The sequence below is a fragment of the Amia ocellicauda genome, chromosome 9, assembly GCF_036373705.1.
Source record: "Amia ocellicauda isolate fAmiCal2 chromosome 9, fAmiCal2.hap1, whole genome shotgun sequence".
In the NCBI taxonomy this organism is placed as follows: domain Eukaryota; kingdom Metazoa; phylum Chordata; class Actinopteri; order Amiiformes; family Amiidae; genus Amia; species Amia ocellicauda.
In genome coordinates, this window is record NC_089858.1 from 3,910,029 (window position 1) to 3,930,957 (window position 20,929).

The window sequence follows — 20,929 nt, forward strand, 5'->3', positions numbered from 1 at the left end:
TAGTTCATGGTTTCATCGTCTCAGGAGAGAGTGGCGCAGACTGGTATTGAAATGTCAGAAAATACATTTCAAATCCAACAAAAACCTGGAGGCAGGATCACAGAAGCCATTGCTATTTTATGTTGTTCTGCCGTCAGAGCAGAGTATTTCTGGGGGAGGGCTTAGATCCTTATTAGCTTATTAGTTACAACGTTGTAGCATACACTTTCACTGTGGACATCGGCTTCTTGTTGAAGAAAACAATTAAAATCAAGTACACACAAAAAAATAATGCATCAATGTGTGGGAGCATTTCTGACAAGAATTTCCTCAATTAATTCACCTCAAAATGCTTCTGTGTGGCTCTCGCTCTCTCCCAGGCTAGATAAAGGGAGACCGATGCCAGTCCCACAAGGCAATGCTCTGCAGCAGGTCAGCATGACCACCGAGAAGGTCATGAAGGGCCAACACTAAAGAGCGGACCAGACTGACAACACAACGAGCTGCAATCCCGGATCACAAACTCAAGACAGGCAGCTGCTCCGTCCATCAAGAAGCTCTCCTTGCACCCAATTAAACCATAAGTCTGACAGGATACCGGGATGCTTCAAAACCCCAGGAGAGCTGAGCATAGCATCGCTTACACCGTCTTTTCTCCTCCTGTGCTTGACTGTAAGGAGATTTTGCAGTCTAATGTATGGTGAGTTGAGAAGCCCACACCTTGGTAAAACTGGAAGCGAAATCGTGCCGTGCCGTGCCGTTCCAAGCCAAGCCAAGCATGCGGTCACCAACTTATTGTAGGCCACCTCAAGAAGCGTATCCGGTTTGCTTTCAAAAGCAGAAAGTACGACGTTTACTTAACTGGAACCTCGGAAAGAATTCCAGAACACGAGAACATTTCAAGGGATGTGAAACACGGCAGGAGGATTACTCCCACACGAGGCGCAGCTGGCTGGTGGAGGATGCCATGCCGTACGATGCTGGGGGTGTGTTCTCACTGCTCAGAGGGATACGGCTCAATTCCACGGGCACGTCCTGTGTAACCAAACCCTGATCCTTCTGCACAAGCTGCCTGTTCGCTCAAGACGCCAGTAACGTTTTTCTCTTTTGTTTTTGGGTTTGTCCTGCACTGTCGGCAGATACGCCACTGGAGAGACCTGCCCTGCCATTTTAAGTTTCTCGATACAGGCCTTCACCATTTCCCCAGGAAACCCAGTTCCTGTCCTCTTCTGCACACCCTCGGCATCCGTGCCAACTTTAACTGGCCGTCTGCCATCACACAGAGCTGCACGAATCCTCTGCACTCAGACTCCAGTTTCACTTTAATGATGGTTCAGCTTCAGAGAAGAAGCTAAGCCTGTTCTTTTGCCCAGTTTGTGTGCCAGGTTCTCGAGTCCACAGGGCACCTTCTAACAGAGACAGATCAAATAGGATTCAGGCATATATACCTCCAGAGGACCATCTCAAAGACAGCAAAACAGACTGCATTAAATGAGCGTTTGGCATTTGCACAGCAGTCTGAGTTCACCGACGAGAGCAGACACACACAATCGCACCACCACGTCCAAAAACACATGAATAAGGTCAGAAACTTTACAGCATGATGGAAACAAGGTGGCTGTTGTTAATGAATATCCTCCCGCGAGAGTTAAAAAAAATTAAAACGGTGGCCGGATTTCAAGAGACACACAACAAGCACGCATGGTACGACAACTATTGTTAACTCATTCATTCCTACAACTCTATGGGGACGACACTTTGCCATTTCTTCAGTAGTGCGTCTAGGCCGAAGAGAAGAAATCATTATATTAAATTCAATGCGCAATATCGGGGAGAGACGTGGTTTTCATCCCAGGTATTTGGCACTAAACTTCGAGGGGTTAAGTTGGGTAACACTGAAGTCTGTCAGCCACCCACAAGGCCTCTGTCTCGCAATCGTACAAGAAAGACTCGGAAAAGGCTGTAATATAGACAGACTCACCGCAGACGAACACCCATTGAACCTGCAAGCTGAGCACAACGGAGAGTCCTGTAGTCCACACACCAGCCACCTCTCGCTGATGCAGGACAGGACTGACAAAAGTGCACAACAGGGAACAGCAAGACATTGTGATCTCTCAACTTGCGAGGGCACGGTCACCACCTTTGAAAACAACAAAACTAAATCTACAACGTGAACGGTTGACTTTCATGTTCCCAACATAAAGGTGAAGAGCTTTCATTAAACCCCACGCACTGAAATGAGACACTATTTGGCAGCTTCAACTACAAACAGTAATTTGCCACTAAAGTCTTTGATTAATTTGCGTGTGCGTGTTGTTTTCTGCTGCACACAATAATGACAACACGTAGGCAGTTCCATTAACACCTGCAGCCTCCAATTACCCACTGCGCTCACAGCCAAGGTGTTTTGTTAATGCACACACTTCTAGTACTACCAAAATACCCAGAATATAGGACAAGCAGTTTTACTTTTTTTTTTTTTTTTTTACAGTTCGTTTTATTTATTTTGAGACATCAGATAAAGACTCTTATTCAAAATATTACTTGTATGTTTACCATCACGAGACAATGAATGCACGACCTGAGAATACAAAACAAAAAAAGGCATTTTTCTATCCACCAAAATGTAAATTACATTATCAGTTCCCAAAAGAGCTCCTATACTCGACTGACCTTGATTTGGAGTTGTCTGGGGCTACTATACCTAAAATAACATCGGATAGTACATGACTGGTGCTATTTGTAAACGGCAGACAAAGCATGCCAAAACGAATGATGCTCTGACCTTTTTATTGTACTGCTTCCTGATTTGTTGTGCTGTGCTGGTCTGCCTGTTTCTTGAGGTTGGCACTTACAAAAGTTACTCCAGAAAGACATAGATACCCTGCAATTAACTACAGAAATAGCAGACTCCAATATAAACGTGTAGATTTAAATAAAATAAAAAAGCACAGTTGCAGTGGCACAGAGACACAAAAGAATGCATTTTGGCAGTCATTCTGGTTGCTATAGCACTTGGTTGAGTGGCCCGAAACGGTTTAATAAAGTGAACCCTGACTGTGGAAAAGGAGAAAGAGAAGACGACCACTTGATTAGTTTACTTTTTCCTCAAGATTCAGCCAACCGAGTGAAAGAGGATATTACTTTCCATAGACGCCTGCCCCTCACAAAGCACTTTCGCCGCCAGTTAATCGGGCCCACATACCAACAGACAGACTTGCAGCCGACACCAGTTGTGAGATCTACGCTGCGTCGGTGCCCGGGTACCAGAGCCTGGACTCCCATACTGTGGAAACGCTTATTACTTTTGGAACAGGAGCACGGAAATATACATTGCTTAACTAGAAAACTTAATAATACTGGCCGCAGCGTGGGGAGTTCTAAATAGTTTGGTTTAGTATAATGAGTACGTCTCTCCAAACCTCTCTTTCGATCTGCACTAGCTTTCAATCATGCTCTGCTGAGAGCATCGAAACTGGAGCGCTCTCTTATTTCACTGCAGTGGGAGCAACGAGCTGACCATCAATTGTGTGAGTTGCATTCAGAATAAGATCAGAGATTCTGTTCAGGAATACATTAAGAAGGAACACATTGAGTGATTTTAGACTACCCCCCCATACATCTAAACTGCAGCATACTCTCTGATATTGGTCTTTTCCAACAACAAAAAAACATGACCACCAAAACAATTAAAATCAGTGCATAAAAGAGACTATAAGTATCCTCTGTATTACCAAAAGTGTTTTACCCAGATTTAAGTTCTTCCTAATTGAAGACGAGCACTTTTTGTCCTAGCAGAGTCTTGTCTATCCACTTGGAAACGATTGCTTGTGTACTGTACACACATTTAAAATTCAGATCCAGTATTTTTCTCCAAGTGCTTTCAAGGACTAACAACAACAAAAAAACACTCAAAGTTCATGAATAAAACCCATAATGTGGAGAAAATTGCAGTATAAAGCAGTTTTCCTCTGGTAATGCTATATTTACAACTCCAAGCACACCAATCTTCATTCAGTAAACAGTAAATATAAATGCAAATAACTTTAGCCAAAGAAATTAATAGTGTGCGTACACTGAAAGTAAAGTGGCAGATGTCTGACATATTTACAAAATAATTAGATGAAATGCACGCATGTAGGCAACTACAGTCTAAAACTTTAATGCTGTACCATCTTAAAATTGCGCTCCTTGAATGAATATCAACAGAGGAATGCTCTTTGATCACAGAGACTTGTGTGCGATGTACCGGCAGACATCCTGAAATCAACACCGTGACGTACGCGAGGCTTCAACTGAAATCCTGATTTAATAAAACCGTAGCCACGGCAGTAAACACAATCAAGATCATGAAAGTGATGAAAATATGCCATTTCAAGTGGAAGATCAGGAATAAAATAAGACTGTTTCGTAAGCATAGACCTACCTAACCTCTACAGCCTGCATTTAAACTCATCCATTTTAAATGTATATCATCCTCCTTTTTACAACTTTGAATGGCACACACTTTATCAGTACTGTAAGAATCATGTGTGTTTCCAATAAACCCTTTTTTCATATTCCAACAGTAGCCACAATCTCTATTTGCTTAGTTTAGATCTTTTCCTATAGCAGGAGTTTGAAAAAGGCAACATGTCTGTGCCCTAATGGCCTGAATCGCTGTTGGAATACATAATACTTGCACGGCTTGTTCCCCCTCCCCCAAACACTGATAAAAGAAAATCCTTAAATTTCTGCCACAGACACTTGGATTAGCCATACAATTCCTCCTCTACACAGGAGACCAAAGGCGTTTTAATTATAAGGGGGAAAAAGTAGCGTGGCATGCCTAGGAATTCAATAAACCCCTGCTGAAATACTTCTCCCAGACTTGTGTTCTTTTCTTCTCCTTTTAATACAACGTTCTCCTGATGTTAAGGTCTTTACAGTATCATAAGATAGTGCTTTGTAATCCTGCGGCTCGAACACGGAACAATGCCCCGAGGAAAGGATGAGGAGAGATTACAAAAGGTGCTCTTTAAGTCTTCGTGGTGGTTAATGTTCAGTGTGAAACTGCAGCCTGCTTCGAGGAACATATCTGAAATGGGTTGATTGTGATTTCGTGGATGGTGACCTTGGATTGGAACGGGGTCCCACTGATGAATAGCTATACTATATACAGTACGTTGAATATTGGCAGGCCTAAGAGAGACGCCCTGTTCTCTGGGTCTTCCGCTGACTTTTCACAAGTCGTCACTGAGGGCGTTTCTCACAAGGAAAGACCCATTTCCTGCTGTCTGGGTGGTTCTGCACTTCATCAAAGGCAGAGGAGCAGGTGCCTATAACTATCACTGCCTCAATTAATAATCATCCCGGTGAGTAGCACGTGAATTGACAAAAACTACCAAAACAACCCCCTCACACACAAAAGTTTACATTCTTACGTTGTCAGCACTGAAGTGGCGTTACAAATGTCTTCCTAGATGGAGTCTCCTCGTGCAGCCACACAGGACACTCAATCTTGTTGACCTGCAGTGCTTGGTTTACATGAAGGCCCATCTGTTTTGTGCTTCATAACGTGGACTGTGATTCACCAGACACAGAATTTACATTCAGACTCCTCTAAACAGTGTGGTTGTTTCCTTGCCTTTCTTTTAACATGCCCAATGTTTAGCTGCCTCTTTGGCTAGATGAATGTTAAGCCCTGTATTTTCTGGGAACAATATGTAAACAACTGTCGGTGGATGACTCGTTATCCTGGTTACTGAAATATGCACTTAACCTCTATACGGGCAAGGCAATAATACTGAACAGACTGAATCAGCTAAAGCCTGTATAAAAGTCACTTCACAGACAGATGCTGAGAGAGTTTAATTAGAAGGCTCCGATTTTTGTTTATATACAGAGAAGGCCTCATATTTTGATCTCACTGCTTTTCAGAAGCCCTTTGAAGACTGAAAAGGCACTAACCTACAGTGCAGCGACAGACGACTTGTTGACTGGAATTTAAATGCAATCGCAGGTCTCTCCAAACCTTAAAATCAGAGCACATACATACATACATACATGCATGCATGCACAAGTGACTTACAGTAAACAAATATAATACAGATCTTCAAGTGCAACTTTTATGTGTGGATGCATTTCTCAGGGACTGTACTCGATATCCCCTGCATGTAGATATCCCCGAAGTAAAGACATAACTGTGTGCTTGTCGAACGCTCTCGAGAATATATTTGATCAATGGCTAGATGTTACATCTGCTGTCAGCAGAAAGTAAGAACAATGAACCCTTTATTCCTCTGCTTGGAATAAGTGACCCCCAGTGGGGTTTTTGAATTTTCCCAGCAATTTGTTCCAGATTAACCAAGTCACTTCGTAGTTATTAGGAGGCTAAGCAAAGCAGAAAACAAGCATGCAAATTCGGAAGAATCGGGCCCGCATTTGTGCCCCGTTCTAGCTTGTGAGGCCTCCCCCACCCCCGCTCTCTCCGACAGTGCAGGAAAGTCACCACTTGCCTCCCTGAGATTTGGCATCGGGTTCAAGCACGATTGCAGCAGAAGCCTTGATTTCAGAACAAAGAGCGATGCCAGATTGCAATCCCCAGCGACTAGTCAATGAAAATATATACGTTTTGAAAAAGGGGTTTATTACTAAGTACCCACTTTATATGTATAGAATGACTTTCCATTAGGCAAGACTTTTTTTTTTTTTTTAAATGCACAAATGGCTGCCATCCAACCTCACAATGCCTGGCCTGGGGTAGTGCAGGACTCTCAGCCTTTGTTGAGAAACAGGAGATTGTAAAGTAGGGGGCGAATCAATTCTGTCCTGAAGATCATTAGTGTCGGGGGCTTCAGACTAAGCTGGCTAATTACACTGCAGGAAAATGCACTGGGCGTACGCGATCGGTTCCTCTCGGAGGCAGACGTGATGCAGGGGTGCCTGTGCCAAGACTGCGAGATGCCAGGACGTCACCTCAATCTCTCTGCTGCTCAGGTGTCACCTCTCAAGGGCAGTGGGTGGACAACCACTGATCAGCGTGGAGGGTGCAAGCAAAGGTATTCTCTAATACACCACTAATCTTTCTAAGTGGCTTTATTTATTTTTTCTATAAGAAAATTAAAAAAGCACTGTCATGGCTTAATGTTTTGAAAGTTTTTTTTTTATATACCCAATATTTCTTTATCTAAGGAGTCATGTAAGGTAAAGGCTGTTTTTACCATATGCAAAGCTGACACTCCACATTGCTAACTACTTCAGTCACACTTCTGCTAACCACACATCGGCTATAATTCCCTTTGCACGAAGAACAGCCACGGGTCACCCCATAAATGGCCAAAATGTCTCTTCTTAAGAGCCATTCTGAGTCTCACGAAAAAGCAAATACAGACGGGTAAGAATTAGCTGCAGTGCACGAAGACCATCAGAAATGCCGAGGGGAAGCAATTTCTGTCCCTGTGAAAACATCTTTCCGGAGGATCTGACTCTGGCCGTGACAATGAGAAACAGGATGTATAATTGAATTCTCATTCAAACAGATAGGAAGAACTTTATCTCCCATGTAAATCCAACACAGAGGCATAGCAGCACAAGCTCAGGATAAAGGACCCGAGTTGAAATGACAAGAGATTGAACAGATCCACTCCCACTCATTCCAGGTCACTGACAACCAGAGAGGAGGGTAAATATCGGTGACACAATCCGAAATATATTATGGAAATTTGCATGTCAGGTCTTGAAATCCTGGGTTGATAATGAAGCTCATTTTATATGGCACAGCATTTTCTCACACAGGTCTCGTACTGCATTCAAGCTCTTATGTAGACATAATTGTGCCGAGTTCAAGTTGTACGCCCGGTGCAATTATGCGTATGTATATGTATTAAAAAAATGTAATTTAGTCCCCAATGAGGGACAGTGCCCTGTTTAAATGACAAATATATTATTTGTATTACTGTTCAGCAAGATTGTGTAAATGATGTGCCTTTCAGCTTTTTGTATTGCTCTGGGTAGGCCAGGTTTAGTCCAGTGTCTGTGTAGCTGGGTTTAGAATAAACAACTCTCTTTTAAGGTCATATAGAGGTCACATGACCATGAAGAATGTGTTCAGGTTTTTTGTTATACTTTGTTATACCTGAATGAACTATGTTTGGAATTATTCTACGTAAAATCAGACCCCGAGTTTTCCTTTTCTTTCTATTGAGGGCGACATTTTCTCCCCATTAGTCCCAATACACTGTAAAGCTAAACTCATGGTTATTAAAGATGTTAATTGTGCAGGGTGTGAGCAGGATCAATAATTCATAGGGGGAATCTGTGGAAACCTGGCTCCATGTTGAGTACACAAAAATTTGAATTAAACCCAAACAGACAAATATATGATCCAAAAAAGGTACAATCCAAAATAAAATCTAACTGCCCCACAGAAAACATACATATAAAGTTCAATGTGAAGGAATCAATAAATAACATGTATACTAGAATACAAACAAACTTTTCTTATACTTGTTAATCGTTCCTGCTGCTGTGATGATTGTGTTGATCCGTTATGGCACGGAGTCTGACTCAAATTCAGAAACTGAAAACGATAGGGACAGGAGTCCGAAATCCACTTCACTGCACGAGGGTGTGTATAGGCTGGGCACAATGACGTTTGTATAGTGAAAAGTAAATAGCCAGAAATAGAAGCTAACCCCTAGTCTATGTATGATCATCCGCAAAATATACATGCTGAACAGGAATGTATAGTTAATTATTATATTAACCTATTATTTGTCAGGTTGATATGAACTAATGTCATTTCTCCTTGAAGGACAGCTGTTAGACTTTATATCCATACAGATGACATGAAATCTATCTGAAGAGGAATATTTAACAATTGAAAGAGATGCAGCTGACCTTCCAACTCTCCAGGAAGACAACATCTGTACAGTCAAACAGCATGTTTCAGGGTTTGTTCTATGAGTTGTATGACCAGAAGCTAAGGTAACGATAATTAATTGTTTTTGAAAGGATCCCGGAAATTAGGCAATTATAGGTTTTATAACTCCAGTTTTTTTTACTGTTATTTGTTCATCCTAAAGCAGGGTTTACTTGCCTCCTAAATGATTGCTCATATCATTATATATGTATTGTAGGTGCCTATTTGGTTTTTCATATTATGATTTTAGTGTTCATTTCCTCCAGAAGAATAAACTAATCTGAATACGTATCAATTGGTTTGATTTTCATTTAATTAGAACAACCCCATTTTACGTCTCCTCTAATGATATTCACTGTAAGAGGTTGATTTATTTTATGTTGATGTTGTGTATATATGCTGCCGTTTGTAAAACCAAGCAAGTAATCTGGGATACAGGCATCAATTAAATAACTATCGTACCGGATGCCCTGGCAGTTTGAATTGTTTAATTTTGTCATTTTGTTATCGGCAATGCTCACTGTTCTCTGTGAGCCCAGAGAGAAATGCACATCTGTATGGTTAGCAACTGGAATTCAGTTATTCAGGAGTCATGATCGATTGACTTGTAACTTTAACCAATAAACCACTGGGAAGGTGTAGCAAACTTAGCCCTGGCATTGAAGACGGCAGAAGAAACAACACCAGACAGCAGTCTTGGCAAGTTCAGTTTTTGTACTAAAGAACCGCCAGGCCTCCAGAAGCACAGAGGATAAACAGGCCTGTCTAAGCAGCTACACTCAACTCTGCCACAGGGTGCATTAAAAATACAACGAATCAAAGCAACGATATTTCAGCCGTGAACACGCCAGCTGTGCCTGTATGCAGATTGCATCTACAGGGACTCACCTTCCTGTCTGAGAAGGATCTCCCTCCAAAAAAACATGGGATCGGTGACGGCAGCTGCTCCGAGTTGCAGTGTCTGTTTCAATGCACCAGTTGTAAAGGGGACCTGGACTATTGACGGCAGGATTCCCAGTGAGGACAGCGTGGCCCTCTGAAGTGTTGTGTGCCATCATACCACAGGGTCTCTTTCCAAACGGCGTTGGAGAGTAATCCCATGCAACAAAGAAAACCATATCCAGCTTTTGTCATCAAATCTGGTTTGCGGACTCCTGTGGCAATTAGCATGCAGATCACGAGCACCTTAGAAGAGCAATCAAGCATCACCTTCTCCGTCAAAGCATTTCCAGGGCGAGCAAAAGCAGAGCAGTTTATGAGCCACTGCTCACCGTAAATGAAAAAGTGAAAGAAAATCAGCCGTAAAAATACAATGAACAATCACGGCTTTTGAAGCCTCCTCTGCCTGAAAAAGCCTTTATAACCAACAAGCCTAGTTCACGTGGGCTGGATTTGGTTTTGCTTTTCCCCCCCATTTCGTTTTCTTCCCCCCTCCCAAAACTAAAAGTATGTTTACGTCCAGTCCTACCCTCTGTGTGTCTATGAAAGTGCAAGAGCCAGGATCGGAAAACACATGAGAACATCTTGATGACCGGCAAATGGACCAAGATATCATGGAAATTGCCAAGTTACTGAGATGAAGATCAAATTCAAAGCCTCTATAGCATTCTCAGTCCCTCCATTAAATGAATGTAAAGCGTTTATTTTCACTTTCAGCAGCTGACTAAATCCACAGCCCAGTGTATCGGTCACGTCACAGAACGCAAGCACAAGTGAAACGCACATCCCAGGGCTGTGGGGAGGAAAACGCTTAACTTTGCTAAAGCTGCTGAATGATTTTCAACCCTGCGTGTGCCGTTATTTAGTTCGTTTAAAGGCTTTCGTGCATTCCATTCATATCATGATCATGTTGTTTTCAATACTTTCCCAGCTCTCGAAATGCTGTGACACAGGCCCATAGAAAAGTAGGTTAGCCTGTCAGTCAGGTCTTTTAATAGGCCATGTGTAACTGACTCATTATTGACATAACAATCAATCTGTCTAGCTTAATTGGCGGCAAGAACAACAACATATCAGTCAAATTATCGAACACAGAACTTTTGGAGTGATCAGAATCCAGCTGCAGACGGCTCGATGTGCTTTTGGAATTAAATGAATTACATTTGTTTGGGGAGTACACATTGATTGATACTGTACTGAGGGGAAACACAGGATTCACAACATAATATCACCCTTCTACAGGCCAAGGCTTACTCTGTAATTTCACATAAATATAAGTGGCTAAATCCATGCACTGTTCTCTTTCGTTGGAAAATATTACCGAAATAAAATCTCTAAAAACAGCTTTCTTTCTTCCCTCAATTTTAGGTTACCCACACTTTCAGGGAAACTATTGAACTAGAATAAATGAAGGGATCATGACAGATACAAGCAAAATAAAACGAAACTTCAATTTATCATTTTTAGGACTTCTTCTCCACTGGAATCAGAAAGAGCTCGAGGGGGTGTATTCTGTCCAAAAGCACCTCACTCAAAACATCCAGATTTGCACGCAAGCGCTGTAAAATGCTGGCTGGTTCTGCCTGCCCTCCTACCGAGTTTTCTGGGTGGCTTTATTTATTCGAATTATCCGAGTTGACACATTTTTATGGCTGAATAACAAACTGGGCTAAGGCAACAATTAAGGACGTTTTGCGAGCCGCTTCGTTCCAGCAGGCCGTGCGCTTGGTTTCAGGAATTTATCAGGGTCTTGCTTACTTGGAAAAGAGCTTTGTTTCCTAGCAATGTTTCAAATGACCTTGTAGGAACACCAAGAAACAGTTAATTTAATTTCAGAGAAGGATTTACTTGCATTTCAGATCATTTCTCACTGTCGCACCAATATACTGAGGTATCTTTTTAATAAAATAAGTAAATGTTATCCCTACAATCTGACAAAAAACAGGAGACTATTACACGCTGTCGGAAAGTGGAAAAAAGGTTATATATGTATTTGTTTAATATTACTTATTTTGCTCTGAGGAACGAGGTTAAGATTGTTGAAAGTAAAGGTCTGTAATTGTGAATCTGGTCTGGGACGTATTAGTTATTGTGACTTGTCAAGGTTATGAAAGTGACTACAGGACTGAACCCAATCGAGTTTTTATTTGCAAGTAGTAGAAAATGGCTTACGACAATAAATGAAACCACAAATGGGTACAAGAGTGGAGTTTGAGATTCACAGACAGGTCAAAGTTTCAATTTGCGTCTAGGCCTCAGTTTAAATCCCTGGAAAGAGCTTCCCTAATTGAGGAGATGGTTAGAGGATTTCTACATAACCTGGTTAGAACAATGACTCTGTTCATTTGTCATTTGTGTTTAGTCTTACCACAGCCTAACGGTCCTGTAAAGTCGGGCTGTGTGTAATAAAGCCACTTCCCTCAAAGATACTGGATAGTGAACAGGAAGCGGTTTCGATGCAAGGAAAGCTTTTCAGCTCTCATTTCAGTCTCTCTCTGTTACATTATTCCGACATCCTTTTCAATCTACATCATTTTAAGGATAACTAAAGTATTTAAGATTCAAAATGTATTCTTCTTCTCGAAATCTGCAAATCTAATCATGAATAAATAAATACAAATAAAAATGCTCTCAGTCTACGATCACAGGTTGAGTTTAGCAGGTGATGGCCTTTAGAATAAACAGATTATTAAAGATCATATGACTATTTTATTTTTTTTAATCCACATTGAGCTTGTCACCATCACACAGGTCATATAGGGAGATAAAGGATTAAGGTTCTTGTTTTTCTAAATCCAGTTTGTGAGATAATTAAGGCCTAAGCAAAGAATGCCACATGCTTTTTTCATGAAATCTGAGCATCAAAAGCAACTAAACTATTAAATCCATTTGTACAGAAGAAATGGAGGTGGGACTCTATTTCTCTCGTACTGTGTGCGTGTGTGTGTGTGTGTGTATATCGGCACATTGCGTGTGGGAGGGGCAGCTCACCTGTTTATCACAAACACAAAGACTTCTGCCTCACAGTTATTTATAATCTGCACTCTGTCATGCAGCACTAACGGCCCGTGGGATTGACGTTTCCTGGTGCCACCGTAGGAAGAAACCACAACCCTGATGAACCTGAGGATCACCAGGCAGTCGCTCGAGGAATCCTTGAAGAACCTTACAAATACCTTCAATTGTACATCCAGGTGAGGCGCCCAGCGCAAAGGAAACCGCTTTCAAAGCCATTCACTTTCCGCTTTCGAGGCAAATCTCTAATGCATCTCTGCTGTAAACAAAATATTTGCTATTGGAATGCTTAGATCAGAGACTCCTGTCCAAAGGAAAACTGGATTCATAGCAATGCACAGAGCAACTGCCTACTGTTGACACAAGACTTCGGTGGGGGGGAAATGTTATCTTGAAGCATTATGATGCCTATTGGTTTGTTGCTGTTTTTTTGGGTAGTTGTCGTATGAATAATTTACAGCGCATTCCCTGAAGAAGCGGCGTATCTCAAACAAAAAGAGGAATTTGTCAATATGAAAGTCTGCGTCTTTGCAGAAGAAACCGCACTTTCAACCTAGTTATTCTCTGTGCAAACAAATGAGTAGACAGTTGTCTAAAAGCATAGTTTATTATTAGTTCTTTCTGAGCAGCGGTTCTAGCAATATCTGGATCAGATGCCTCCGGGGTCAGAATAATGACATGGGATGGAGACTCGAATGCTGGAGGCTAGCTCTGCTGAGAGGAGGCCGGGCTATCGATTTCAGCTGATCATCGACCACAATCGATGAGGCAGCTGCACAGGGGGAAGCTGCCCTTGTTTCCTGCTGACAGATTCACAAGTTTCCCTAATGCTCAGATCACTCATGGCGTCAAAACCAGAAGACACTTGTTCAATCCTCTCCAGCCCCGCCACTGTTTGGCGCTGCTAGTCATTTGCAAATGTTACTGGTAGATTACAAATCACAGCTGTGCCTTCCTGCCGCAGACAAGCTAGCAGGCTTTAGTGGATTAAGGTGAACTAAGAAGTCTGCAAACAAAATGAACGCCTTTGTCAGACCGTTGACAAATCCACCTCATCCAACCAGTTCTCACAAAGCAGATCAATTTTCAGAGCTGATCTACTTACAAGTGTTCCATGTAAATGAAAAACGAACGAGTGCTTTAGGCCGGGGAGGGGAATATATAGGTCTATAGGTTTAAACTTACACGAAAAAGATTCAAATAAAAAAAAAATGCTGCATAGAACAATACAAAGAGAGAGATAAGAAGGAAAAACTATGAAAATCGAAAAAAACAACCTGTGAGACAGTTTTCGCGTCTGGTATGCAAAACGTTTGGCACTAAATAAACCCTGAGCTCTCTTTCTGTAGCCAATTCAGCTCAGCTCACTGTCGTTAACTCCCAAACTCACATAGGAAGGGTATAGGCAGCTAACACACAGTTTCTTATGCCATATGTTTCTTTCCCTGCTTCAAATCCCACCGCGCAGACAGCACCGTCATACCATCATGGGGCGGACTGGTGCAGCTCCCACTGACAACACTACAATGTATCAGCTAATGCACAGGCCAGTGCTCGGGCAACGGCAGGGCAATGCCCTGGTCCAGAGTGGGCTGCATGGTTTTACAAACGCGAAGCTAACGTGTCCCCTGTACTTAGCCTTCCAAGGGTAACACAATAATTGTCAAACAATTATCCACAAATTACAGTGAATAAAATGAAGAATAAGAAAAATATGTTAAGGTATGAGAGCGTATGAGAATGATCTGCAAGGGTGAAATTAAAAATGTGTCTTTTGTAACACAGACATCTATGGCCCCTTGCAGATCATAAATCCAGTATGTATAGAAAAAGGAATAGATGCCGAGCAATTTGCATATCGTAGGTGCACGTTTTACAATTACTTCAGAGGAAAGAAAAAAGGCCCCCGTTCCTACAGAAAACGACTTCTCTGCCGATCAACAATTCCCGTCTCGTCTATATCAGCGCAGAATAACGAGCCAACCTGCTCGCCAAGGCCAGAGGACTCGTCTGTGTCCCAGGAGCTAATTACAGACCTGCTTGCCTGCAGTGGAGGAATGAATGGAAGGACACACACAGAATTCCTATCTGAGCGCAATGCCCAGCGGCGCCTGCACCAGTCAAACCCCATCAATCTGGTCCACTGCTGCGCGGGCGCTGCGTGTCACACACATCATCCGATCAGACACGCAGCGCTCGTGTGGGACTCGGGGAGGAGGAAGTGGATTAACACTCCCCATCGCATGGATGTGCTTTTTCTCTGATCCAGATTACATCGACCACATCAACAACAACAACAACAACAGCAGCAGCAGCAGCAGCAGCAGCAGCAGCAGCAAACAGAGAAGATCCAATTCTGCGACAGCTCAGACACAGATCCAGGCAGGAGCCAACAATGAGGACTTCTGGCAGCCGGCAAATCAATCTGCTATTAAGAGCTTGTATTCAGATCAGTGCCTTCTGCAGACAGGGGTCTCAGCGGTAAAGATCCAGCAGAAGCAAGCCTACAGTCCACAGGAGGACATCTGCAGATCTGCCTGACAATTTTAAACCGATTTGACTCCGGATGAAGGATCTCAGGACCACTGCGATGTTTACCCATGAAAATAGAAAGAAAAACATAGAAATGTAGTATATAATGTGTACACTTACAGTATTCATATTGTAACCCAATGATCACCCAAGAGTCTCCTCCCATCATCAGAACTGCTGTAGTGATGGGAGCAATTTAATATGACTATTGTATATTTAATACCATTCCACATTTTACTCAGAAGCAACGCTTTACTCTGCTCCTGGGGGGATCACTTTTACCTTATCTTTCCAAAGCAAAGACACAGAAACATCCCCTTGTTATTGCCACAACAGCTGCATTCAAGGGAGCATACTAACCTACAGACAAAAAAGAAAAAAGACAGGGAGCCTCCCCAGACAGCGCTGTTTCTAAAATTAAACTCTGTGCTCGTCTACACACTCGGCGCTGATGTAGCCACACCAGAGGACTTTAGCGAGTCTTCAACTTCAAAGATGAGGAAAGGATGCTATTTTCTCCGAGAGGATGAGAAAAAACCCAGTGTAATTTGACACATCGCTGTCAGGTTTCTCACGCAGGAAATCAAAGTATGCGGCCCGTGAAAAAGCATGTATTTCCCAGTCGCCTGGATGAGGACAGAGAAGGTCAAATAATTATATTCGTCCCCCTCAACAAGGCTGCACCTGTTTACAGCTTATTGGCAGTGATGGAAAATGCTCTAAACATTTCCTCCTGCGAGGCGGATTGAGTGGCTAAAAGTGTCACTGTCGCTCGAGAGTGAAGGATGCTTTGCCCAGAGACTGGGGTAGACGGAGGATGTTATAATCCCTAAAATGCTATTTATATTTCGAAATCATGAGAGTCTGAAGGACACACAGCTTCAAGCGAATTCCAGAGCAATTTATTCTTCCCAACCCTGCAGGATGAAGCGCAAGTGAGGTTAAAGAAAAACCTTCAAAAGAGTCTTAAAATACACAGGTATATAGGCTCAACACCAAGGTCCCCAATTTAAACCATTCAATGTCAGAAAAAGGCAATTTTAACTTATCTTCGCTGGGCGAGGTGTCATTTAAAATCACTCGGATAGCTCTCAGCAATGATGCGAGTTTCTCTTCGAGGCTTTACTAGATGCCATATTACTATACGTATTCTCAGCAATAAGTCCAGTAATCTTTTTATTTAAAGAACGTTGTTTCATTCATCTCATTTCCTCTGCCTGCTGCATTCTAATCTTCAGGAAGAAAGTAAGAGAAAATCATCATGAAAACTCAAACACCGACCTTCTCTCCTTCTCAAGGGCAACGTTTCTTCACTCTTTCCATCCCCATTCTCTACATGTCATTATACCCGGCACACGTTTACCAACCCGCCACTGATGGATTAGACCGATTTGCCTGACAACACGGGAGTAATGTCAATGGTAGGTTTTGAAGTTTCAGTCGAATGTGTAAAGGTTCTAAATAACATAAAATGGGACTTGTGAGGTGACACGTTGCGTGAATTACACACAAAAAGCCGACTGCATAGCGGTTTCGAAACGTGTGTTTTAATGTTTCCTTTCTACTAAATGTGGGTGTGTAACTAGTTCTGTAACCGTCTCGATATATATTGTCATGCTTTGTACAAAACTACACCCTTGTTGAACCCTTAGCTGTACATCTGGACTCTTATTTATACCGGCTCCAAAAGCTGAGTCCCAGAAAACAATTTTAATTTCAAACAAACAACAACAATTTCCCCCCCCCCCCCTCAGTTATTAAATCAATTCAGGTTGAGGCCTGCTGCTGTGCAAATTATGTTTTAATCTCTGGGTGCATCACAGAACCTGTGGGGACTTGTTAACATATTTAACTTACACTTCCTATTTCATATTAGCATCCACAGGGGCGCAACGAATATTAAAAGAAACACTGTGTCATTAAACCGTAGTGATAAATTAAAAGAAAGAAACGCTGTACAAAATTTACAAAAACGTACATTTTAAAGCAGTTCACAGATGTGCTTGAATTCAGAGAGTAACAGCTGGAAGGGTTGCCTTAAGCAACTCATATTTCTGTATAAAATCGACTGTTTTGTATGGATCTTCAAGCATGCACTGATGGCGTTTTCAAATCAACAAGTGCACCTAACTCCGTCTGACATCCGTTTAATATAGCAACTGTAGTCAGCAACACTGCCAAGGTGTACAAGATGTTACCCTACCATATTCATCTGATGCAATCATACATGACAAGTCCAACAATGAAAGGGGCGACTCTAGAGCAAAATCTGCTATCAGCAATTTCAGTATTTTGTTGATTATTTTACTTATTTTTTGCCATGAAATATTTGCAGGCCTTGATTCTCCTAAATGTATGTATTGGCATGCTAAGATGATTAATTCTGTCACAATAATCTGCCCTTAACTGCGCCAAAGATAACTGACTATGAAGTCAAGAATTCCCAGGAAGGGAAAACAACAACATGAATCCTGTCCTCAGTTTTCCAGCAGACACTGTCAACACTGGAGTAAATGTCTTTCTGGGGGAGGCACCTGAAGAGCCGTGATTTGTATTAATTTGCTCAGTTTCATTCAATTTGACGAGAGCGCACTGAAGAAGGAAGCACTTGGAAATGGTTCAAATCTCTGAACAATCCCTTACGGATGGAAACACTAAATCATGCACAAAATTAAATCCAATTAAAACAGTGGCCCTCCTTCAAATACAGAGACGTATGATGCTGCTAACGCAAACCAAGTGCCTCAGGAATCAATCATAGCAGTTACTGATTGACCAACATGAACTGTAACCCATTTTCCAAAAAGCACATTGTTTTTTTGTTCTGATTTTGTTTTTCAATAACTTCACAGCCAGAAGAGCAGATTCCCGTGTGAAATACTGTGACATAACTGATGGTTTCAAAAAGATGCACCTATTACAGGCTGTAAAGGGATTACAGACACATTGCTTGTGTCCTGAATTTAATTCTGGTGTAAAGCAATATAATGGTGAAGCTGCTCTGCGAAACATGGCTCGTGTCCCAGGCAATCGCTGCACAGTAAACACAAAGGTGGAGAAGATGAAGGATGTTTACTGCATTCTAAAGATAGCCGAGCTTTAAGGGTTATTATTCTTAGCATTTGAGGAGGATACCCTCTGCGGAAATGATTCTGTTTTGGAGGAGAAGGCAAAGCAGGCCTCTTCCTTTTCATGGATTTGCAAGACAGCCTACTGTTATGGAGGTTGAACTACAGACGACTACAGATCTGCTGTTTGTGCCGTGGCCTCGCAGTGCGGAAAAACCTGGAGTTGAATAACAGTTGTGGATTACAGAATTGTCAGGGTACACATAGAGAGGGAACAGAAAAGGTGATTCCAACTCTCCAACAGGAGGCTCTCGCTGCTCAGTTGGTAAATTGGGTCTGGGTTACCCTGGCACGTTCCAGTGCCATCCGAACACAAACAACAGGAAAACGCAGACACACATGGCAACTCAGAAACTTACCCGGATCCTCCGCATGGCCGCCACAATTTCCACACGGCTGTTGGGTCTTGGCACGTCTAGGCTCCCAACATACTGCAAACCAGGGCATAGAGGGTTAATGAATGAATCACCCCTCTTGAGTGAATGAAACAAACATTGTTTATTTTGTGAAGACAAAACCTTGACTGTAACACAAAAGATTTCCTGTTAAAGAATATTCAATAACTGAGAGGCATGATATTAATGAAGATAAACTGGGTTCGGTTCTCTGCTAAATAACTACTAATAATAAATGACTAAAGTGCATTTCTTGCAGTGCTATGTATTTATGCACAGACTAACTCTCAGTCAGACATGGGCAGGACTGCTGGGAAAGACACGAACATCGTCTAACTTTGAGGAGGCGCAGTGTGTCGGGCTGCCGGGTGCGTCGTGCGGTGCGTCGTGCGGTGCAGTGTTTGATCCACATCCTCTCCCTGGCGCAGAAATGTGGTGGAGCTGCGACATCTGCGCAGAGCAAACCGTGCAGCCGGACTGCTGTCTGCTGAGCAGGGTGTCGTTAAAGCCCGAACATCAGTTTCTTTTGCCATTAACACCCCCACAACATATGGAAATATAGCGGGCAATCTGGATACACGAACGCAGTGTATTCGCACAAAAGGAACATATATCCTAGCGGTGTACATTTTTTTGTATAATATTGTCATTTTTTTTTAAGTTAATTTGCTACAAGAAACATACGGTGTGATTTTCCGATAGTTAAGCCATATTGTGGTGACATTGTAATCAGAAAGCGTAACCTAACCTAATTATAATAACTTTGGTTACAAATTGGTTTAATACAAAACAAGTAGGAAAATCTGTTCAATACAAAACACACACTTTTAAAACATGCCTTTGAAAATATATATTAATATAATTCGCGGTTGCAGAGAAGTCTAACTACAACAAGCGTGGGAAACAAAACCCACTTGTCGCCGAATGCAGCAAGAACACTCGAAATGCGCAGATATGCGCAGATGTGCGCAGCTCTGCGCGGCTCCGCCAATGGGATCGCTGGGATTCTGCACATCTGCGCTACACGAACTCAGGCTCGTTTCTCCGTTGGCGTTGAAACGGCGGGCGACGCGTCTTTGTGCTGTGTCGTGCGGTGGCCGCGTAGAAACAGCGAGACGAGACGGGCTGCGGCGCGAATGCACACACCTGTGAGAGACAGTCTCACTGACTTAATATGCATGTATAATATCAAGACAATGCAATCGCATTAAGAGGAAACAAATGGGTTTAACTTTCAGTGGGAAATAATCATCACTTCACCTTCGCCTGGAAATGAATGCCATGCTGGTATGCCTCCTCGTTGTGCAGGGGGACCCTCGAGTCCGCCACATCGTCCACCAGGTTGTATCTGTTCCGGACTGGCATGTTCGCGGTCCCAGCCGAGAGTCCCAATCCGCGCAAACAGAGCCGGTCTATGCGCGCCTGCCCGCCGCCGGAGAGGTGTGGAGAGCAGCCCCTCTGCCCGCGGCGTGTCCGCCCATCGCGCCCGGCACACGGGACGGCAGCAGCGCGGAGAGACGGAGCACAGAAGGCTGCTGTAGGCGCCCGCTTCCCTCTGCTCGGGGCGCCGTGGCTGCGCTGCTGCGTCCCGCTGTTTGTGCACAAAGCCTGCGCCGCACAACCCGCACAGAAACCGCGCAGCGCCGGGTTTGCAGTCTTCACCCCCGACACACTGCCGCTCTCGGCGGGAGAAGCCCGTCCTCCGCCAGCGCCTCACGGTGTGTTTGAATGGGATCGCTCAGCCGATTGGAGCAAAGTTACATCACATGACGGACGGCGGCCGCACGGCCCGCCCGGGAGACTGTGGCCGGACTGCAGGTCCGAGCGGGGGAGTGCCACTGACGCACCGGATACAGCAATGCAAACTGTGTGTTAATACTGTGGATATGTTACGAACACAACTCTACAAAAGCACGCTGCCAAACCGTTACTACAACGTTAAATTGTTACCTGGGTACATATCGATCAGGTATGAAACATTGAAGCACTTCTTACAGAATCAATCAAAAGACGGAACAAAGTATCATTCTTAATTC

The 20,929-nt window shown here is 43.0% G+C and overlaps 1 protein-coding gene across 3 annotated transcripts in view; it reads right to left on the reverse strand.

The window, feature by feature from the left end:
• The window catches only part of LOC136758418 (carboxyl-terminal PDZ ligand of neuronal nitric oxide synthase protein), a 78,903-nt gene extending 58,269 nt beyond the window's left edge, over nucleotides 1-20,634 (reverse strand). The window contains exons 1-3 of one of the 3 annotated variants that reach the window (XM_066712738.1): nucleotides 20,154-20,634; nucleotides 19,808-20,039; nucleotides 18,858-18,929 (exon numbers count right to left, since the gene is read on the reverse strand). In XM_066712738.1, coding sequence (XP_066568835.1) covers nucleotides 18,858-18,929; nucleotides 19,808-20,039; nucleotides 20,154-20,224 — 375 coding nt within the window. In that variant the 5' untranslated portion in view covers nucleotides 20,225-20,634. Of the gene's footprint in view, nucleotides 1-18,857; nucleotides 18,932-19,807; nucleotides 20,040-20,153 lie in introns of those variants that run through there. The other 2 variants (XM_066712739.1, XM_066712740.1) reach the window with 2 other exon arrangements.
• Nucleotides 20,635-20,929: the final 295 nt, after the last annotated feature.